The sequence below is a fragment of the Xiphophorus couchianus genome, chromosome 4 (assembly GCF_001444195.1).
Source record: "Xiphophorus couchianus chromosome 4, X_couchianus-1.0, whole genome shotgun sequence".
In the NCBI taxonomy this organism is placed as follows: domain Eukaryota; kingdom Metazoa; phylum Chordata; class Actinopteri; order Cyprinodontiformes; family Poeciliidae; genus Xiphophorus; species Xiphophorus couchianus.
The window spans coordinates 26,755,267-26,778,768 of NC_040231.1; the positions used below are offsets into that span (position 1 = coordinate 26,755,267).

The 23,502-nt window shown below is 41.7% G+C and overlaps 1 protein-coding gene across 15 annotated transcripts in view; it reads left to right on the plus strand.

The window, feature by feature from the left end:
• neo1a (neogenin 1a) overlaps positions 1-23,502 on the plus strand; it is a 204,398-nt gene that overhangs the window by 177,293 nt on the left and 3,603 nt on the right. For 6 of the 15 annotated variants that reach the window (XM_028014608.1, XM_028014596.1, XM_028014605.1 and 3 more), the window contains 15 exons: positions 620-764; positions 3,382-3,492; positions 3,605-3,799; positions 4,999-5,094; positions 10,386-10,618; positions 14,879-15,017; positions 16,387-16,494; positions 17,153-17,347; positions 18,395-18,427; positions 18,627-18,695; positions 19,397-19,529; positions 19,643-19,887; positions 20,447-20,539; positions 20,802-20,972; positions 22,813-23,145. In XM_028014608.1, the coding sequence (XP_027870409.1) occupies positions 620-764; positions 3,382-3,492; positions 3,605-3,799; positions 4,999-5,094; positions 10,386-10,618; positions 14,879-15,017; positions 16,387-16,494; positions 17,153-17,347; positions 18,395-18,427; positions 18,627-18,695; positions 19,397-19,529; positions 19,643-19,887; positions 20,447-20,539; positions 20,802-20,972; positions 22,813-23,145 (2,299 nt within the window). The remainder of the gene's footprint in view (positions 1-619; positions 765-3,381; positions 3,493-3,604; positions 3,800-4,998; positions 5,095-10,385; positions 10,619-14,878; positions 15,018-16,386; positions 16,495-17,152; positions 17,348-18,394; positions 18,428-18,626; positions 18,696-19,396; positions 19,530-19,642; positions 19,888-20,446; positions 20,540-20,801; positions 20,973-22,812; positions 23,146-23,502) is intronic. The other 9 variants (XM_028014602.1, XM_028014607.1, XM_028014611.1 and 6 more) reach the window with 7 other exon arrangements.

Genomic DNA, 23,502 nt, shown 5'->3' on the forward strand with positions numbered 1-23,502 from the left:
CGCATCCCACTACAGCGGCCCACAGTGTAATAAGAAAAATGGAAATAATTGAACACACTTAACCCAATTTTAATTTGCTCAATTCCCTCGACTCGGCAGGGGAGGAGCTTGAGCGTGTTTTCAGGCTTTTTGTGCATCGGTGTGACAGTGAGAAAGCGTTAATTAACTGCTCTCCCACGCCGAGCTACCCCCCATCTATCTCTTTAAACACACACCCAAACTCCGATGCCTTTATCCTGCAACAGCGCAGCCTGCCAACAAAAGGCCCCAAATTCATCTCTGACTAGAGTAGCTGTGCAGCTTCAAACTCGGCGCACACCTCGCCCATCAGGACTCCTGCTTCCATTATTCATGTTCGCTTCGCTTCGTAATGCTCGGGTTGACACTCGCGCTCACAGGGGTGTTTGTTTACGTGAGGCTCGCCTGTTGGCACCCCACGTCAGGAGGAAGGGGAGGTGCAGAGGAGACAGAGGAGGGAACCTGGGGAGCCACATCAACACAAAGGGCTTTCCCCCCCACTGCCAAGTGTTTGTGTGAATGAACTTATGAGTTCACCTTCTATAGCTGCAGGCTTCAAATGTTTTACTATCATTTGATAGATTCTCTCATTGCTTTTCAGGGCATCATGGTTCGGTGGCAGCCGCCTCCGCTCAGCGGCCAGAATGGGGAAATCACCAGCTACAAGATACGCTACCGGAAAGTTCCACGGAGGAGCGAATCAGCTGTGACCACTGCTGGGACGGAGCTCTACAAGCTCATCGATGGTGAGGTTTCACTTGATGTTACTCCTATTTATAGAGAGAAAACTCGGTAGACACCATCTTATACTGATACCGCTAGTAAAGGTGGGTAGAAAGCCTTAACGTAGCATAATCACACACAATGAAACATCTAGAAAACCTTTAGTTAAACTTATTCATTCAGAAAAAGATTATGTTAAGAAGCTTTCCATTTTTGTAAAATCATCAGTGACACTGGTTTTGGTACTCTCGCTGTTACATTGCAAAGTATTGACAGCAGGGGTACAAACTTTGGTACTTTGAGTCTCAAAAAACTGTAGAATATGGTTACTTTTATGTCCAAGGAACTTGTTGTGTTGATTTGGCCATACAGTAGCCTGGCTGTCACCTTCCTACGCAGTTCAACTCAATTCTCATCTCTCCTTCAGTTCTCCGTCTGGGATTTTTCCCATTGAGCTGGATTTCTCCAGTAGAATTTCAACCGGGCCAATCGGTGAACCGTAAAAGATGTGAACAATGGTGTCAATTTACTAAATGCTTTGAACAAAGCCTTTAGCTAACGCCACATGGAAACGTTTGGGTTGGAAGGACAGAAAACTGTTTTTCCAGGCATGTCTCTCAAGTAACCGATTAGCAATTTAAATCATGTCAAAGGGTTGATGCCCACAAAATGTCACCATTTGCTTAAGTTCTCCAGCAGTGAGGTTGTCTGGGTTTGTAGAGTTTCTGTAGTAATGAAGAAACTAAAGAGGGATTGACATACTATTCATTTTTATACCAAGTGTTAGGATGCTAATAGGTCGTTGGCTAGTTCTGCTGCAGTAAGTCAATTTAAAGCATTGCAGATGGATTGTACAGACAAATATGGCAGCAACATTCTGCAAGAGAAAAATTATTTCAGTTAGTATCATCAAAGTATTAAACATTCAAGTAGAAGCAAAGTAAAACTACAAAGATTTTCAGAATCTGAGGGGGATTTTTTTTCTTTTCTTGTGTTCTAATTCCTACATAAATAGCTTTTGAGTCATTGAACATCGCAGCGTGAACAAGCCGTCTTGTGTACATAACAGATATTGACTCTGTTCTGGTTTGTGTTCACACTTGTCTTTAAAGCTGTAAACAGTGTGAAAGTACTGAGTGATTTTTATTTTATTTTTTGCTTTCGACTTAAAACTGTTTTCTGTTCCCCTGTCGGGAACAAATATTGTTGTAATGTGATTGGACATAAGTTATAAAACATGCCCTAACTCTAATCAAGGTGAATTATACTTGCTTCTGCTCCCAGATACTATTTTCTTTCCTTTTTCTTTGGATTGTTTTATTGTTAAATCATTCTCGCCATCAGACTCCAGTTTCTCTCCGCGGAGTGCATCTATTTGATGCGCTGCAATATTTAAAACCCAAACTCGTCATGAACCTGCGCTGATTTACATTGTCTGTCGGATGGCGGGTCTTCAGTTTCATCTAAATACTTTGAATTAGAGTTACAAGTCTTGCTGCCTTAAGATTACACGCTTGCTACCAACCGCAGCCAGAAAGAGGCGCACAGCAATGGTGATTAATATTAGATGTTGTCTCAGCAACTTTCAAGTGGCCCGGCCTCCCGCTGCGCGCCGCATCAAAGAGAATTTACACTTAAAAGTTGATTTTGGAGATCATTCCAGGGGGGGGCGGAACAGAGGGGGTGTTTGTTGGTTCAGAAGCTTTAAGAAGGACGTGTTGTAGCCTCGAAGGCGTAGATGGCAAGGCGGTCTTTAGAAGACGCCCTCAAGGGGAGACGGGGAGGAACAGAGAGGTGGTAGAACAGCGAGTACAGAGAGAAATGACTAGAGGATTAGAGCGTAGCGTGCAAATAGCACAATATGATGACAGTGACAAATTTTATTGCAAATTAATACAGAAGCACCCCATTTGTCAGCAGGCACCCACCGCCATCCACGAGTACTAAAAGCAGCACCCAGGAGCGGCGCGTCCCCCTCAGAGGGAGATGTGCCTATAAAATATGAATCAATGTGAAGTTCAGCTTTATGCTCTCTGGAAGAACTGACTGTTTCGCTTTTTGTGCTGCCATTTATCTCGTAGTTTCATTGGTTTAGCTTTTTTTTTTTTTTTTTAATGGCACACACTTTTTTGTTCAAGCCTCTAAAAACTTTAATTAAAAGTTGAGAATTACCTCCTGATCGTTTTCAAAATGAACATGTCATAAAGAATGTTCCCTGGGATTGCTGAGGCTGCTGTCTCTACTCTGGAGCTCGCTGTGTCAATTTAGTCGGTTATTATTATTAATTTTAGTAGTAGTAGTATTTTTTTTATATCAGTAATGTAATCAAGGACTTTTATGTAGTTATTTTTCACCTTATTATTTAATGTTGTTTTTCCTCTTCCTTTCTTTCTTCCTTCCTTTCTTTCACAATATTGATTGTCTTGTATAGATTTTTTTTTATTTTTTGTTTTAAATTTATATGTACTGTTTACATTTATGTAAATGTTAGAAGTTAGAAAAAACTAAGGGTAGCACCATGGCAAACTAGAAAGACAGAAAAAAAATGTCCGGAGTGTTGTCAAAACTTCTGGAAGAATCGGTGAAAAACAGAAGTCTGTCTGTGAAGCCTCACCTGTGAACCTGTGTTTGCCGGTTTAGGTCTGGAGCCCGGAACGGAGTACTCCTTCCGAGTGTCGGCCGTGACTGTGAACGGGACCGGACCGGCCACCGAGTGGGCCCCGGCAGAGACGTTTGAGAGCGACCTGGACGGTAACGAGTCCTGCTCTTCTCGTTTCAAACAGACTAAACCGGATCTGCTCTGTGCGCTGAGGCTGCTAAGCTTCTGTACTGAACTTTTCTTTCCTGCATTTCCTCCCAATAGAATCTCGCGTACCGGACCAGCCGAGCTCGCTGCACGTCCGGCCGCTGGTCAACAGCATCGTGGTGAGCTGGACGCCACCGGAGAACCAGGACATCGTGGTGCGCGGCTACACCATCAGCTACGGCATCGGGAGCCCCCACGCTCAGACCATCAAAGTGGACTACAAACAGCGCTACTACACTATTGAGAACCTCAGTATGAACGGGTTTCCATTTGGGTTTTGGCTTTTGTTGCAAAAGTAATCTTGGTCAAGAAACTATCATATACCGCTAATTAGATTCTTGTCTTTGCACTTAATATGGATGCTTACAGCAGGCGAGTTTCCTGAGAAGGAAAACGGTTCAAGTCTGATTTTAAAGATGGCATTTAATGAACTAACGACCAAAGACGTAGACGCCCGAATGCTGTGAAACTGTTCATTGCTACCAGGTAGTGGAGGCTGAAGGAGTTAATTAGAGCTTCACCTACTGCTGAGCCACTAATTACACTGATTGGACAAATAGGCACACACTCGTTAAAGGTCAGGACGTTCAAATAAAAAAATTTTTGTGAAGCTCAAAGAAACTGGAATTTGCAGCTGCATCTCCATTTCACAAAATATCAATTAGGGTTGTCCCAATCCCATATTACATATAGGATATTGGTCCTAGATCAACCAAAAAAAAAGCATCGGATTAAATTGCTCTGCATCTAAAGCATCCATGTAGCGTGACATGAATACGATCAGCTTGTGGCTCTGCTGACATGTTAAGAAATTACAAATTTCCCTTTCTGCCCATGTAAGGCTTTGGTTATTCCTAGTGTTTGAGCATCTTTTCCTTCCATTCAACCTTCCATGAATATGACACTTTTTCTGGGAAGTTGGATTTAGGGTTTTCCGTGAGTTTTAAGCCATAATCATCAAAATTAACTGAAACAAACATTTGACATATATTATTTTTCATGTAATTAATTTATTGAGTGCCGTCTTCTACTTTTGCTGAAGTACCTTCTCAAGATTAATTAATTTTATGTCATACTAAAACTCTAGAAAGCAAGGCTAGCAAATTTTCTTCTGTGGGAATGGAGAGCTCTTTGTTGCTGCATCTATCATGTCGACCATTGGCTTTTTTTATTTTTAATGAGATAATTGATCACCATCTTATGCTGCGGTTGAAGAATCAGGATTGTGTCCAGAAGTGAGTGACAAAGTAGAAAGGAAGCTTTTGCCAATGTCCCGGCATTCATAGTTAAAGCTCTCATCACGATCACTTCGAGTGGAGCTTGTGTGTTCAAAAATTCGTGGCGCTAATATCGCTATTACGAGCGGAGAGTCTCTGGAGTTTGGCTTGATTAGACCGGCTGCGTCGGGTCATCTCTCTCTCTCTCACCGACCTCTGTCTCTCGCCCCGCAGACTCCGGCTCCCACTACGTGATCACGCTGAAGGCCTTCAACAACGTGGGGGAGGGGATCCCCGTGTACGAGAGCGCAGCCACCAGAGTGCAGTCAGGTACGAACTCTACGCATCTGCAGCTTTCACAGGGAGTGAAAAGGAAAAGCAGCAGAGAGAAAGAATTCAATGGCCGCATTAGGAGCTGAGAGCAAATCAGCTTTCCTTTTCCTGATCACAGCTGATACGGAGGGCGCAAAAAACAACAACAAAGAAAACGCTGCTCATGCTTCTCTGGATTCAGTTGACATTTCTCGTTGCCCTCTCTCTAACCTGGCATCATTATCAGACACAGTGTGTCTCGACTCTAAATTACCAGGCAGAAAATGGGTCATCAGTCTGTCTCGCTGCTTTAATTAACTCTCTTCACTAGTGGCCTGTAAGTATACCCAAGTCTCTCCTTCTTCTTTTTTTTAATCAAATGATCAGAGCCTCAAATGATGCACCTATATGAGCAGACCTGATTATTACGATAGGGAGCATGAGGTTTTTTAATCCACGTTTTAATTTGCTAATGCAGGCAGAAATGTTATAGAAAAGTAGCTTTTGTGGAGAAAGGTTTAGGTAATGCTGAAGACAGCATTGTGTTTTGTTTTGTTTTGTCGTTTAAATAAAGGATCTAATCCTTAATATATGATATCATTTAGAAATGCTTCTTAAGGTAAGTGTATTTCAAAAGGTCTTTCATACAACGCATATCACCTTTTATCTCGTTAAAGCTACAGTATTCAAAATAACACAAAGTAGTGCAAAATTGGGAAGCAGAAAAATCTGATAAGTTTGCCATGTATTTATCTAATACAGTATATCTCAGAAGATTCTGTACAATAAGTTGCCTTTAGATGTTTCCAGTGGTAGGCACACTTCTGGTAACCTGCTAATGCATTACTAGTGCAGGAAGTTTTTTTGTTTAGTGATTTAGAGTTTTTGCTAACTTTAAAAATACTTAGCGCACTTAGCTTCCTCCGTGGTAATTTTTCCAGATAAATACTAAAGGTAAGATAAGGTAATTTTACTCATATAGCACATTTTCAGCATTTTCAGTGCTCTGGTCAGATGATACCAACATTAACATGTTTGCTACATGTCGAGGAAAACTAGCAATTGGCGTTATATTTTTAAGAACACAAGAGCTTAACTTTTTTTTTTTTATTATTATTGTTTCCCAAAAATCCTAATAATTGCAATTAAAAATTTCAGCAAATGCCAAAAACAAAATTTGAATAGATAAAAGGTTGCCTCTCATGTCTAAAATTAATTTTAGCACATAAATATTATTTAAAAACTTATAAAAGAAAGTCAAATTTAGCAGAAATGTTGTAAGGATTAGCGTTTCATAACCATTTTTAACAGATTTTAGCCACCTAATGTTAAATGTTGCGAAAGCCTAGTGAGAGTTGGTCTTCCAGGCGTCTCATTGCAGCGCAGTAAAACCACTTTGTTAGCTAAATAATAAGGGCAACCTGTTTGGCCACCTGCCAGGTGACACACTACTTACCAATTAGAGGCAGAGCATGTGTCGCGGCCCGTGGAGTCTCATGAAGAAGAAGTGCGAAACGCTTCCAGTTAGCCCACATGTCAGCTGAGTTCACGCAGTTCATGTGACGGTGCAAGGAGACGAGCAGCAGCGCGCTCCCCGGAGCGTCCCAGAATGCGGTCTGCACCCGCCTCCCCGCTCCTCCTTGATCCGCTGCAGCACTGTTGCACCATGGAACACAAGAGGGGTGGGGTGCCTGGCGACGTGAGTCACGTCAACATGCTTTGAGAGGAGCTGGGGGTGCCTGAGTTTTAATACGTGTATACACACGCGCGCGCACACATAGTGCACACTTGTCTCTACAAAAGCTCCCTCTCATCCTAACTCCCTTACACACTCTGTGCACTCACGCAAGACCCCCCGTGGTGACTTTGGCAACCCCTTCGTCAGATCCAAATGCTTCCTCTCAAAAGCAGAACCGAAAAGCCCGCCACCGTCGTCTTCTGCCGAATTCTCGGAGGCGCGTTCCCCTTCCTGCCAGTTTGTTCGAGTCGGAATTAAAAAGACGGGGCTGACCTACATAGTGCTTTACTTTTGGAAAAAGCGAAGGAAAACTTGGTGAACTTGGGCTGAATAGCAGATGACAGTGACGTCTTAACTTAAAAACAGAGGAAGTGAGGGAGGCGTTTCACCCACGTGTAACGCTGCATTTTTATTATTTTTTTTTGCTGATTCTCAGCAAAGAAAAACTGCAACGCACGTTCTTCAAAGCTGGGTAAAGTAATGCAACCTTCATGCCATTCTAAAACCTCAGGGTCTGACTGCAACCATGAGAATGCTTGGATTTTAAAAATACTCTGACTCTCACACACACTGTTCCATCTTGGGGATATAATGAGGGCACCTCTGTAGAAAGAGTTGTCAAATGGAGCGAGTAGAGCACCGCCAGGTGATCGAGGAGGAGTGTCATCACGGGTGACCAGGCGAAGCTTTTTCTCCCATCACAACTAAACCGAGTACGGAAACAGGAGCAGTGAAACCAGAAGCTAATCCCTAAAGGATTCATTCTGCAGAAACTGTCGGTCGACCTCCAGACCTGTATTCTCTTTTGTTCTGTGGAGGCTGTTCACACCGACAACTTCCTGTGGTTTTTTTGGACCACTTGCCAAGCCTGTCGCTCTCTTGCATTAAGGCTCCCACGTACTTCAGCCAATTCCGAACAGTCGACACAGCCACGTGGATTTGTGACGTTTGTTCGATACTTTGATACTGGAAGCAGGCTAGTTAAAAAGAAATATTGATGTTGATGTATGAGCCCATTTTCGCTTAAAACATGGCATAAAACGTCTGACCCATCATGCAAAACTTCACAGAGAGCTTTCTCAAAATAGCTCAATCTGGACTTGGTGTCGAATTCAGCAGGCAGATGGCTCTCTGTGGACAAAATGATCATTTTCATCTACGTCAACTTGAGCCGATTTCTGCACTTCAGACGATGTGGGGAGCCTATAGGACTAAAGCAGCAGGTTTTGGTCCTTGGCAAGAAAACCACAAGTCAGTAAGAAAAACTTAACCAGTGCGTCTTTAATATTTAGTTTTTATATATGACTCCAGTCTATGCCCATAGTCATAGAACATGTCTTACATGCAAACAGAATACACAGCCAACAATCAGCGATAAAACTAAACCAATGTAGATAACTTACAAATCATATTAGTCAGTTGATAGATGAGTTGTTATTATTATCAAAATGTGGACCAAGCAATGCCTAAGTTATACAGATAGGCATCACAAAGGCCAGTTCTGTTCAGGAGACTGTTAGACAACAGAGTGTCTTCAGTCAGGGGCTCCTTCAGATTCGCTGTAATACAGACTGCTTCAGGATATCCTTCCTGCCCACATCCGTCAGCATCCACAACAACTCCTTGAAGAAACTTGGATAAAATGAGCTGCAACATTTAATTTCCATTTTGGATTAATAGAAAATTTTGTGCCATTTATGAGCTACATTATGTTGGGGTTTGTTCTAATATGCTAAATAATGTTCTGTGTCTTTCACTTCATGGTGCTAAAACAATATAGCAAATAAAAGTTGCAAAGAAAGAAAGACTTTCAAAGTCTTGACACCGTAGTGGATGATCCATGCAGATTAATGAGTTAAGCCGTGATTCATATGTACTAAATCAGGCAAGTGGATTTCTTATGAGTTAAACTCTGAGCTAAAGTGGCTCTGAACTGAACCAGGGAAGCCTTCCACAGTCAGCCTAATTTGCTGTGTGTGTTAGGCTTCCTTTTGTTTCAGGTGATTATGCAAAGTTGGACATTTCTTCTACGCCAGCCCCCCTTTTTGAATCTGCATGTCGGATAAAACGTGACATAGTTGTCACGTTGCGGTTTCTCACCGAAGGATGTCTTCGAGTGCCGCCTACCGAGTGAAGGCTACAGTTCGCATAATGACGGGCAAATATCAGAAAAGGTCTCCCTGTTGCTCTTCAGCAGAGCGTTTCCCTTTTTGTTTGTGAGCTGCAAATTAGAAGCAGCACAACGCGTAAATCCTCAATGTCTCCACTTGTAGGCGACCTTTCTCTTTCTCCTCCATCGCCGACGGGCTGAGAGCTTAAAGCCTTGGTTTTCCTCTTGCGGTTTTGAATGCGACAGAAACATCTTAAACTCTTTATAACCCTCTCGATTGTTCTCTTTGCATGAAAGTTGCTGGATGATGTAAACACGTGTCAGAATTGCCTCTCTTTGAAACGACTGGGTGAATACGTTCTTGTCTTCATGAGCAGTTGCATGTACACTGAAAAAACACAAGATTTTACCGCATATTTTCAGCCTAGTTTCTAGTGCAAATATCTCTGTATGCTTGAATTAAGACAAAACTAACTTACAAGTAATTTTTCAGAAAGGAATAGGAGCTCTAGGCACAAATGCAGTATTATGAATTTGTGCCAAGTAACTGTTACCTTCAGTCTTATATCAAACATGACTTAAAAGAAATTTGTGTCTGAAGGCGGCGCTGGGTCCATGCAGTAGTTTTACACACTATAATTAATGTAAAGCTAAAAAAAAGTTAATTTTACATAACATTTTATATAACACTTTTTAATATTGATGAAAAAGTATTAGCTATGAGTGAAATAATTTGCCAGTGTAACAAGACATTTTAATGTGTAATATGGGAAAAATATCTTGTTCCACTGGGAGATTATTTCACTTACAACTAGCACTTTTTCATCAAGATTAAGAAATTATTGACTTAAAACAAGATCCTATTTCTTACTGAAAAGTTACTTGTAAGTTAGTTCTGTCTTATTTCAAGTTAACTAAGATATTTGCACTAGAAAGTAGACCAGATATTCTTGGTAAGTCTTTGTGGATTTTGTGGTGTCTTTCACTCTGGTTTCCCATTTGCAGTCAATCTTGCCATGAATAGCTGATCTCCTCCTGTCTCTCCATAGTGCTGTCGTCACTTTAGCTTCACACACTGTCGGGTAGATTTCACACAGCAACCAGTTCTGTAGGTTTGCTTGTTCTAGAGGTCAGTGTCTGTTATTTTTCTAATAGTGTCCTCTCTTTTTCTCTTCCACCTTCCCAATCCCACCCAAAACCCCGCCCCTCTTCCTCCTCCCCTTTCCCTTCTCCCTCGTCCTCCTCCTCCTCACCACCGACCTTCATTTTCAACGCATTAACCTTTTATTTTTCCCTCCTCTCCTTCCCTTCACCGCTTCTGTTTCGACTCCACTCTCTCATCCTCCACGCCACGCTTCCCGTTGTGTTTTTAATTTTTGTCCTTTTTTTTGTTTGTTTGTTTGTTTTTTTATTGTGTGTGTGCAATCAATGCATGCGGGCTTTTTACTGCCTGGCACGCAGACCCCATAGACCCCGATGTTGACTTGTACGAACTGTTCCATGCTCCATACACCCCAGCGCCCGACCCCAGTCCCATGATGCCTCCAGTGGGCGTGCAGGCCTCCGTGCTGAGCCACGACACCATCAAGGTGACGTGGGCCGACAACTCGCTGCCCAAGAACCAGAAGATCACCGACAACCGCCACTACACCGTGCGATGGAAGACCAACATCCCCGCCAACACCAAAGTGAAGGTGAGAGACTTTGCCTTTCAGTTTTGTTCAGTTTTAAATCTCGTTTACTCAAGTTATAGCCCTGCTTTTGTTTATTTAAAGGGCAATTCACTCCAAGAAAAGCTGAATTTGTTTCCTCTAAATAAAACATCACTGATATCTAATACCCTCTGAATTCCTTATTTCGCTTTTACTTGTCGTGCTTTCTGACACTACTGAAGGTGCTGATGTGCAGGCAGTAATATCGCATGGTGGCGTAGAGTGAAGTGATCTGTCGGCGGCTCTGGATCTCAGGGGAAACATAGGGCTGAAGTTTGTAACAGAGAACAAAAACATCTGTCGTCATTTAAGTGTCGGAGCTATAAAGCGGCAGACAGACGCTTCACTCGCTTTTGTTTTATGTGCAATACGTAAAACTCCAAACTAATAATGCAGTGCACTGCCCTTTAAATAGTTTTGCACTAAAAAGAGAGTTCTATGTAAACTATATGAATGATGTTGTCTCACCAGAAGCTATGAATGCAACATAATGTGAACTGTAATGTGTATATATAATTTTGCAGTCTAGTTTCCCCCTCCACATTTATTACCGTCGTTAATAAACATGCATAAAATGGCTTAGAATTGAGGCATATCTTATGCAGTTGCATGTAACGCCGCAACTAACTTTTATTTTGGTAATTGATTATTCTATCAATTATTCTGATAAAATAAATTAGCCTTTTTTTGCAGATTTTACAGATTGTGTATGATATTCAAAATATACTAAAAGATGCAAATAAACAAATAATTGATTTCATTTTGAAATAAGAATGTAAGCATTTTATTACCTAAAATGGAATAACATAATATCCCTATAGTGAAATTGAACCAGGTGAAGCTAACATTATTCCACTAGAACATATTGACTTAAACATATTTACAGACAGAGAGGAGGGTTTTTTTTTATCTTAAATGCAAAATGTAGATTTACTTTGTATCAGCAAATTGTTTTTGAGTCTGTATACTCTAGTCAGCTCGGCTTGTTGTTCATTAATTAATGTCATTTAGCAAAGCGGTCATTGACTTTGCCAAAACTCTCCCATATTGAGCAAGCATGAGGCGACAGGGGAGAGGAACAGCTCCCTTTTGAACAGGGAGGAACCTCGAGCAAATCGGTCCATCTTGTTCTGCGTGTTGGCAGAACAAGTGATAGCTAACAGCATATAAAGAAATACATTTATAAACAAAACTGTTGTTGAGTCTGTTTGTTTTTTAGTTGTGCTTATGTTGTTGACAATTGAGTATTTTTTTATAGAATTCAACAAGCACATTGAATGGTAAATGGACTGAACTTATATAGCGCTTTTCCAGTCATTTTTGACCACTCAAAGCGCTTTACCCAGTCGCACTCACACACACACATTTATACGATGATCGGTAGGCAATTTGGGGTTAAGTGCCTTGCCCAGAGGCACATTGACATGTGGCAGGAGGAAGCTGGAATCGAACCTACAACCTACCGATCGCAAGACCACTACTCTACCAAAGCGCCACAGTCGCTGATATTGCCACTGTTACTTTATAGATGGAAGCTGAAAGGGTCAGAAACCTTTTTGCACTAAACGGCTGGAATGAGACACAAAGATGTGACGTGTGGGAGGCACAACCTGATGCAGAGAGGACACATTAGTTTATCAGAAGATATTAAATAGCGGTAGAGGCCACTCACATGTCCAAATTATTGACTGCTGTGGACAGAAGCAGTTTGCAGGGTAGCTACCCTTAGCACGCTCCTTGTGGATTAAAACGGACAATGCTAATGAGTAATTGTAATCTCAGAAGGATTATTCCTATAATTTGAAAATCGGTTTGATTTCGATTTGTTTTCCGGACAGAAACAGCAGGACTATGAATATTTATCCCAAGCAGAGCCACGGTTTGAATTTTATAGTTGTTTGTTCTTAGCCTGAGGCTAAGGATTTGTGCAAATTAGCTTTTAAAAATTTTTTTAAAAGTGAAATTTAAATTGCAGTTTTCTCAGTTTGGGGTTGTCACGTTTGCCTGCATCCTTCTGGTTTCGTGAATGTGTGTGGAAACAGTGGCCAAGCGGAGCTCAGATAAAGGGTTGCGTTTACTGATAAATTATTCAACAAGGACAAGACAAACAGAGGCAGAGAAAAAAAGAGAAGAGGGTGTGTAGATCTGACAACGCATTCCCCATACCACCAGCTCACGGGACGCACCAAAATAAATGAACGCAAGCCGGGAAGCTGCACTGAGTCAGCTGACAGACTTCAAACGCATGCTGCTCGACCTTAACGTAAAGAGATTCGTGATTTATTTATTGTTATTCTGAGGAAAACAGAGGGGGAAAGTGCCATTTAAACACTGCACGATAAACAGACCATAAAGTAAATCAGCACAAGTTCAACGCGAACAGCTCCATCTTTTGTTACAAGTGGATGCTCTAAGTGGTCTGATTCACACAGCGTGACAATAATTAAAGAGCAGCTCAGGCTTATTATGTTTCTGTCCTGTTAATGAAATCAAATATATTAAGGCCGCACCGTGTTCTGGAAATGTCGTCCTGCGTCTCCTTGTATTTTTCTGCTCTCCTACAGACACAAACAACAGAAGCGCTGTCACTTTAATGCCTCTCTTAGATCAAGTCTAACCAGACAGGCTTGTGCATTATTGAGGGAATGACTGCTCTTAAACTGGCTGCGTGCAGCTAAAGAGTGGAGCGTTTGCCAGCTTACCCCACTGCCCTCTGTTTGGCAGCCCCCCGGCGGAGAACTGCCGTGGCAACCGGCTCCTTTCGTTAACCCGATTCTCCCACTTATGCTTTATTTTTTCATGACGACCCAACTCAGTGGAGAGCAAGTAAAATGGTTGCATAAGTCAGCGTTTAAGCATGTCCGTAAGGTGTGTTTATGGTTAAGTGTTTCTTTGTGGTTGTGGAGCCCATTTGTTTTGTCTAGACTTCTTGTGCAGGTTTGAAATTCTTTTAGAGAGCCTGTTTGCGGTTCTGTTAAAGAGCACTTCAGTATGCAGAAAATTGTTTTTCTCATCACCAGAGTGCAGTAAGCTGTGAGAAAATGGCGACCTGCAGTGTTTTTATTTGCTCAGACTTTTCCGACGTATTGTTTTTAGTAGGTGTGTAATGGTACACGTAAATCAATTCAGGAGGTAGACGGCAGACCAAGTTTTGTGCGTTTGGTGTGATTATCGAACTGCTTCTAGCCTTTTCTCCATCGTGAAGTCTCTCTCTAGCCGGTTACTGTCTGGTTCGGTTCTAGTAAAATTGACTGTGTCTCCATTGACAGTGTGTTCCTCACTATGTGGACGCGAACATGTGGAGCTGTAATTGACCCTCCAATTATGTCGTTTTGCGCGATCACACAGTTTCTCCCAAATCTCTCGGTGTATTTGTTTGTTGCTGGTTGCCCCACGCGGTTGATGGTGTTTGCGGTCTTTGCTACAACTGATATAAAGGTCTGGACATGAAGGCTTCATCGTGGAGTTATTGATTTGCAGCTGACCAAATGCTACTGTATCATTGCAGATTCAAAATTTGCGTGCAGTACCTGGCTAGCTCCGGCTTGTAGTTCCCTTAAGGTAGTCAAAGCAGGGAATTCAAGCTAGTTTGTGGATGTCTTGTCTGATTATCTTTTAGTCCCTTCTCCATTGTGAAGTCTCACTCTAGCCAGTTAATGTCTGGTTCTATTCTAGTCACGTTAGCAGTGTGTTCCCCAATATGTGGGCATGAATATTGGTGGACCGTGAGCACACAGGCGTCCAATTTCTCCAAAACGTTTATTTGTTGTGCATCGCCCCGGTCCAGTTGATGCTGGATGAGCTCTTCCGCCACAACTGATAAGCGATTTGGACCTCAAGGTTTGACTATTTTCGTCATCATGATAACTTCTATGATCTCAAATCTCAAAGGTGACGGTAAAGATGACGTAAATTCACTGGCCAATCAATGAATACAGTCTGCTGGCAATCAAGTGGCTTGCGCGCAATACTTGGCTAGGTCCAGCTTGTACCACTCCTAACGTGGTTCCAAAAAAATCTTTGCCTACTCATGTTGAACATTTTTCTTCCGTTTTCTAAATCGGATTATCTTATAAAGTTATTCTACATTCTAGGTTCATTTAACCTTTGGGAGACGAGAAGTCTTTTTGTAAACTGTAAAAAAATTTTTCTGGTTGTTTCTCATTTTCCATCTTTTCTGTCTTTCTAACTACGTTCTTTTTTTTCTTTCTCGTGTTTCTCTTTGCTTGTTTACTCCTTCAGATGGCCAACAGCACAAGCCTGAGCCACGTAGTGACAGGCCTGAAGCCCAACACGCTTTACGAGTTCTCCGTCATGGTGACCAAGGGCCGCCGCGCCAGCACATGGAGCATGACCGCTCAAGGGACCACCTTTGAGACCAGTAAACACCGCCAACACACGCGCGCCCACACTCATTCCCTCAGAAAGAGCACTTTTGTCATTTGTCATGAGAGAATCTTCAGTGACTGCAGAGTGACAAACCCCTGGCTGGTTGGGATTAACAGTGAACTTTTTGCACCCCAAATGGAAGGAGGGGACACACCAGCAGATAAGTGATGGCAGCACGGTAAAATGTATCTGGACAGGTATTTATGAGCAGCTCTGCTGTTCAAATTAGGCAGCTTGCCTCAAATTTGGTAATTGGAGATAATTCTACCTGACTTCCTCAGAGGAAAGTAGGCATAACCACACCTCAATCTCAAAATACACAATCAGACTAACACTGGGGGGAAAAAATAATAAAAATAAGACTTGTTGGGGGTTTTTTGTTGATATTTATTCCAATATTCTTCTTGATTTGCAGACCTATGGCCATGTTTCTCCGTCTGAGGAGTCACAATCCAACACCTGCCTCAGTCTCTGCCTGTAGATGGAGGAAGAAAAAAAACCTTTACTGGTTTTACTGGCCCTTTTCTGATCTCTGCCTTCAAACTATAGGGCATTCCTCTTGTGAATATAGTTTCCCTTTAATTAGTTAATCCCAATGAATCAATGGTTTGTTTTAATATTACCTGTTGATGTTGTGCATGTGATGCCACATCCCCTACATCACAGAATGAAATTACGCTCAGACAAAATGAGAGCTTAAAAGAACAATATAATTAGGGCAGTGTAACAGTCTGTGCAAATGTTCTTGGCTATATTTTTTTGCAACTAAAAAAAATAAATAAAGACATGGAGCATAGGCTTATTGCTGCTTTTCTGTTTTTGCTGTTATTTTTTAAGCAGTTAGATCGTGGTATGTATTTTCAGTATTTTGGAAAGCTTTAAGCTTAAAGAGTAAATATAATCTATAACTCAACTAACTAAAATTTAAATGATGAAGATAATGGAAGGCACATGTTCCACTCTAACAACTAGCATTAGGATCCATTTAAAATATTTTACCTCTCAGGGGATAGTTTTTAATCCTTATTTAGTCTTCTTGCCATTTTTAATATAAACACCTTTACTGTATTTTTTAATATAAACACCCTTACTGTATTTATGCACACTAAAATATAACAAAAGATTTTTGTTAACGCCTTCACAACACCGAACAGAACGAAGCAGGTACTTTAAGTGACAAATGGAGAATTTAAACTGTTTTCTAAAAGTTTCTATTCCGTCCCAGGCAGGGGTTTGTTGCACACGTGAGCAAACAAATGGATCCTATGAGGTCAAACAATATCAGTCACAGCAACACAGTTATTTTCTATCTGATGTTTCATTTTAAAAACACGTTTAATTGTCAATTGTCCGTGCCTCAGTCCCCAGCTCCGCCCCAAAAGACGTGACAGTGGTGAGCAAAGAGAACAAGCCACGCACCATAATAGTCAACTGGCAGCCTCCCTCTGAAGCCAATGGGAAAATTACCGGTGAGCATCAAACTGTCTTGTGGCTCTTGCATGTGTCATAAAAATATCTGGAGAATTTATATCTGATATAGAGGTTTGATTTGAAAATGGTGCCAATTTTCCACTGCTGAGGGAGAAACAAACTTCAAACTTTTCTTTTAATGTCTTTTTTGTTTGAGTATTAAACATCTATGTTAATCTGCCTAAATGTAACTTTTCAATGAGTTTTATTGCTCAGTTATCTTCAAATATAATTCACGTACTATTAATTAAGAATGCACCGGTATACAGATTTAGGCTGATATCAATATCCAATATTAATACTGTGGATATTTACCAATGTTATTTATGCTTTCCTGCTCTTCCAACACAATGTAAAAGAAAAATGACCCCCTGTGCTAACATTGCTTTTCTGTTTTGGTTAAACATCCCATAATCATTTGTTGCTCAACCTTAAAAATTCCACAATTTAAAATGGAAAGTGTTATTTAAATCTACATCCTAAGGAATACTAATCTTATTGAAATGAGTAATTACAAACGTTATTGACATGGATGTCCACTATCTTGTGTGCCAAGTTGTAGAAAAGGTTTTGAAGTTTTATCTCAATCAGTGCAAACAAAAATTCCCATTCTGTATTTCAAGGTGCAGTCTAACGCCGCCTGTCTTGTCCCCTCAGGTTACATTATCTACTACAGCACAGACGTCAACGCGGTGGTCCACGACTGGGTCATCGAGCCTGTGGTGGGGAACCGCCTCACACACCAGATCCAGGAGCTGACTCTGGACACGACGTACTACTTCAAGATCCAGGCCAGGAACTCCAAAGGAATGGGGCCCATGTCGGAGCCTGTTCAGTTCAGAACTCCCAAGAGTAAGTGTCCAAAATGTGCAGGAGAACGGTCCACAGATCGACGTGAAAACATCAGCAAGGCTTACAAATTTTATTTAGGGTTTTTTTGTACTGGAGGGCTCCTGTTATGATTTCCAATAAATAAATTATTCAGTTGTATTTCTTCCTTGGGTATATCGCAGTCATAGAGCACAGATAACGAGTAGTCCACTCGGCAACTAATGAAAAGCACAAATTTTCCACCTGAGCAACAAGGTTTTATTGAAAAAGTTGCATCTGGCCAACACCCGCATCCAAAAATACCAAAACTAAAAGAAATAAACAAATGCAGTAAAATGCTTGTGATTGTAATGTGGGAAAATGTGAAAATCTTCATCAAGTTCAAATACTTTTACAAACTTTGTAGGTGGAATACAAATATTACACACCAACTGAGGCAGCTTTAGAACTTTACTTTTATTACTGCAGCAGCTATTTCCTGTCAGCTTGCTCTATTAACTAATAATCCCTCTTCTGAGACATTAAATTAAAATTGTACACCGACATCAATATTCTTTACTTTTATTTGCTATAGATTTTAAATTTTTTTGCCAAAGTTGTGTTTATTTCTTCCATTTGAGTCATTCTCTTTGAAATCTGCTCCGCAGCGTAGATCGTATTAAAACCCTCAGGATGAATTGGGTTGGGGAGCCGCACGCAGCGCATTTTGGCTTTAATTTCAGTTACTTAGCAGGGCTGTTTTATTTTATTGCCATATTTTATTATTATTTTTTTGTTTTGCAAAGCATTTTAAGTTTTGGAAATCAATCTGTGCTTTTATTGTGGGACGATTGAATCATTTCTGGATCGACGCTTTGCTCCTTTTATCAGCTCTGCTCTGACTGTTCAGCAACTGTTTTTGGTTTTCTCACATGTTTTTCATTTCTCTAGATTTGCCCTTCTTCCTCCCACAGTCCCCCATCTGCCCTCCCACCCCCGTATTTCTTTCCCTTGCCGCTCTTCTCAGCTAACTGTTTTTGTTTTGCGTTTTATTGTCTCTTCCTCTCTGCTCTCCTTTGGCCTGTTAAGCTGAGTCCTCTGACAAAATGGCTAATGACCAAGGTAAACTCCCTCTTCTCACTTTATCACTGCCAACCGCACCTCATGTGCTTCTCTTTCTAAGCATCTCCATCTTCTGGGCTGATGACAACTTGCAATGCATGACTGCCAGATTGTGTTTGTGCTCGTACAGTTTGTAGACCGTTGAATTTGCACCAGAAGGCCTGGAGAATCTTATTTTCTTTCTCTCTGTTTGACTCAGCTTCAAATATCCCACCAAAGCCAGGACCTCCAGGCAACTCGTATCCAGTTGCCCCTCGAAATTCAGATGGTAAGTCCTTAATCCCACCTGCTGACTAGACTGTGATTGCCATTGGCTTTTAAAGCTAATTGGATGGCTAATTGGAAGGCCACCCTTGCTTTGTTTCTCAAAGAATGAAATTTACAGCAGAAAGAAACGGAGAAAGAGCAAAATAAATCACAGAAGCACCATTGCACTCAATCATACACTAGCAGGAGAAATGTCTCGTCATCTTTTCCCAAAGACAAAAGACAAATCTCTTAATCGGTACAATGTGTCACCATTCCATTGTTGTTTACTTTTTGTGAAGGACGAAGTTGTGCTCAGTGTCTTTTGAGGTTTTTGAGTCATTTTCTTCCGTAGTTCCTGGTGGCATCCCTCCACATGTAAGGGGGTGGGTGAAAGGTTTTTTTGATTGATTCGGGTTGCTTGACACATCGTCGTGTGAAAGCAAACCGCACCAGCTGAAGATGTAACAAACGTTCCAATATTAGTCCCCAATCGAACTGAGTCGACCGAACTATCAGGTGTGAAAACAATGGTGGTCCAGACCTCAGTCTGATTCAAATGTGGTGGTGGAGACACCTGTAGAGCCTTTCAGACACCAAAATTCAAATTAATATGAACGACCGATGAAGCCTGAAGCGGCAGCTGCAGGTTAACGGTGCTCAAGATGCTCCTGTGCATGTGACTTTGCACTTCTAGTCTAATTCACTTTCTCTCCTCTCGAGGTAAAATAGGTCCTAGAAATGAGAATCTCACCGTGATCATCGTCAGCATAATCGCAGTGGGAGTCTTCACCACCATAGTGGTGGTAGTGGGAGCCTTACTGTGCACGCGGCGCAGCACGTCCCAGCAGAAAAAGTGAGATCTTCACTAATTCATTTCATTCTGCTATTTCTTTTGTCATCATTCTCTCTTCCGGTTGTCGTCTTCGCTTGTATAAACGAGGTGTTCGTGGCGTTTCCCCCTGCCAGGAAGCGAGCGGCCTCGAAGTCATCAAACGGATCCCATAAGTACAAGGGAAACGCCAAAGACCTGAAGCCGCCCGACCTTTGGATTCACCACGAGAGGCTGGAACTGAAACCCATAGACAAGTCGCCGGAACCCAACCCAATCATGACCGAGACGCCCATCCCTCGCACCTCGCAGGACATCACCCCCGCCGACAGCGGCCTGGAGAGCAACCCCCACCTGCAGCAGAGGCGCAACTCCTACCGAGGTCAGGTTTGCCAACGCCCGTAAAAGGCAACGCTTCTAAGTTAATGTTTTGGAAAAAAACGGATCAAAGCGAAATGTCACCCTTGCTGCCTGGGTGCACATTGATAATAACATCCAGCATAAGTTTGACTCTGCCCAGCAGACAGGAAGTGGCATTTCAGGAGATTGACCAAAAAAAAAAAAAAGTGAGTTCATTATTTGAGCTGGAAATTCAATAAAAACCTGCAGGTATGCTTCCAGGAGCCTGTCTGAAGGTTTATTGGACAATTTTTAGCGAAGGATGTTTTTCTCCTCTTTTGTTTTTTTTGTCTGTTATTGCCATGCAAAACATTTCATCCTTTATCATGACATGGCTCACGACGCTCATTACACATCATAACGCCGCGAGCCCTCGTGATTGCCGCAATTTCCTTCAAGTGCAGGCGACAATCGGAGTTGACATTTGGAAATATCACACAGCGATACAAAGCGGATTAGAGTAATGAGGGATCATTAACTAGAAACACCCAACGTCAGAATAGCAACTGATCTGATTGGCTCATTTCCACCGTACCTTTTAGGCCACGAATCAGACGACAGCATGTCCACACTTGCAGGCCGCCGGGTGATGAGGCCTAAAATGATGATGCCTTTTGACGCTCAGCCGCCCCAGCGTAAGTGTGTGTGTGAACGTGTCACAGCAACTCAGTAATAATTATGGAGGGAAAAAATTTTTTAAAAATCTCTCCAAATCAAAAGCAACAGATTCATCTATTCCATGATTTGTTCTTTTATGAATTTGTCTACCTCCCGAGTGACGAACCCCAGACCGGGAGAGTGTTTATCGCAGGAATCTGCATGCGTGAATCCTCATCGTTCATTAAGCATCTCTCATCCTGTTTGTTTGTGTGTATCCACGTCCATTTCCATTCACAGCCGTGATTAGTGCTCACCCCATCCATTCCCTCGATAACCATCATCACCATTATCACATGGGCAGCCTGGTATCACCGACACGCAGCTACCTCTACCATCAAGGCAGCGGGTACCCTCGCCCGCACGCCTGCGCCTCCCCCATCTCCCACCTAGAGAGGGTGGACTCTTCAGGTGAGACACTGCCCCCTGCTGGACAGCCCGAGAAAGCCGCATGAGGGCAGGCCACTTTCACTTACTGAACATTTGATTATTCGTCTGCTGGCAGCTGCCGCCATCTTGTTACGTTTGTAATACTTCTCTGCTGTCTTGCAGATTTTCTCTAGTTATTCAAATAACGATGGTATTAAAATGCCAAAGCCAATTTCCTGTTTTTTTTGTCTTGTTGTTGCAATAGAGGAGCCTAGACCCAAACAGTTGCTTACAGAATGAGGATTTTTCTTAATGTTTTCATACACTGCTACACTACCCCTGTCAGCTTCTTTCTTCCACCCCAAGGCTTTTGGATGAACAATTTATATTTCCCCCCCATACAGCTGTTTTCACAAATAACGTAAAAAGAAAATCACAGTTTTCACAGATGAAGTAAAAGCAATGGAAAACTGCTTGAATAAATATTTGCACATTGCAGAATTTAGTTAATCTTTGATCAATACTTTGGATTTTGAACTAAAGGTGATAAAATACAGTTCCTAAAACACTTACTAAATAGATCAATTCACTGAAATAGTTCTTTTATCAGTAGATTGGACAAATGAGATTTGTTTCAAATATAGGTTTAATGATGCCATAGAAATTGCGATGACGATTGAAATTGTAGGAATATTCAGCACTAATTTAGCAAAACAAAGTTGTGCTGACTGGATCATTGCTTTGTCATATAAACTTCCTCTGCAGGAGAAATACTGCAAAGGTTTTCCATCATATTATTGAAATGTTACTGGCCGTGTGCTGTAGAAGCAGGAAGCGGTGAATGATGTTAACACGAGGTTTGAACCCTATGTTCTCTGATTTGAACGCTGTAGATTTAGAAAACATGTTTAATCAATTGTTGATTATTGCAATTATTTTGTGGTTGTGCAACATATTTGTTTCTTACATACAGCTCAATACTATGAATGCTAAGGAGTGCATTGATCAGGCGTCTCCTCCTGATCAATACCGATTTCCAGTTTTTATTAAGATCCCGTCAAATCAGATTTTGACCAATTCTTATTTTTTATTATTCCAATTGTAGTAACACATAAAAAGCTGCAGATTCCCTGTCTGACAATGATACAATTACAAAACTCTGCCCATTTACAAATTACACCATATGTCATTAACTTAATCCAATTTTAATTAAACTGGGGGAAAAAAAAGGTGCTTCATACCAGATCCTGTTAACTGATGCGTTTTTAGACAGAAAATGATGGGACCTTTTGATTTTGATGCAGTCAACGAACAGGAAAAATATGTTTGAGCTTTCGACTTCCATTGGCGATCAATAGATAATTGGCTCCTTCCGATCTCTGATGAATTTACAGGTTTTGTTGAATTCCACATTCTGTTTCATACTTTGCATGTAAGTGCAGCGGGCTGACCGGACAGGTCAGAAGACACTGTTCGTATTAGCATAGAATATCTGCAGCTGACTGTTTATTTTTGTCACCGTCATCTTCTCATTTGAATTAAGTCCCTGGTTGTGTATAATGTGGAGTTTGAGATGATACATCTAAATTGCTAATTTTGCCAAAAAATCAGAGCCATTAATGTAAATTGCGCCCAAGACAAGCAAATCTGTAATTTATTCAGATTGTGGAAGCTGAAACAAATGAGCCAGTGGGTTTAAATTGTTATCTTTAGTACTTAGTTCTCAAACTCGATGAAACCCTGGAGAACTATTTAAATTCATTTCTCTGTGTTTTCCATCCTCATCTCTTTTGGACTGTTCTTTCACCTAACAGTCACAAAGGTTGTGTGAAAGATGGTTTAAATCCTGCGCTTCCACTACTTCCTCTTGTCTCTCCTCCAGAATCCGTGAGGAACACGCCGAGTTCGGAGCCCCTCCCTCCGCCTACCGCCTCCTCCCAGGTCTCCTGCCCCTCCGAGATCATGGCCGACCCAGAGGGCAGCTACCACGGCTCCACCACCACCGAGGAAGAGCCCAGCTACTCCAGCAACCTGCCGCCACATCGGCCAGCCCACCCGCACGCCCACGCACACCCCCTCAAGAGCTTCGCCGTGCCGGCGATCCCGGTCTCCGGCCATCCGTCATACGAGTCCCCCGCCCTGCCCAGTACGCCTCTGCTCGCTCAGACCGGTGAGCACTCACCTCAGACATACCCAGAGTCTGTTTACCACCAGTGTGAGTTGTTTTATAGCCTTCATTTACATGCTTAAAATGCTTTATTCTGTTAAATCTATCTTGTAATGTTAAGTTTGATATTTAAGACCAAGTTAATGTTCGTCCTTCAAATTTCTTGCGTTCCTGTTTGATCCACATTCACTCTAATCCAGAATAATTACGCTCATTTGTTCAGCAGTCTTTGAGAAAAAAGAGGCTTTAAAAACTGTTTTCTATATATCCGCCTTCAAATAAAATCCCGTCCAAGCTGTTTTCTTTCTGAAGTCAACTAGTTGCTAAATAATCCACCTGTCTGTAACTCTACTACTCTGCAAAGGCCTCAGAGGTTTTCTTAGCCAGAAAATACAGCAGACAGCT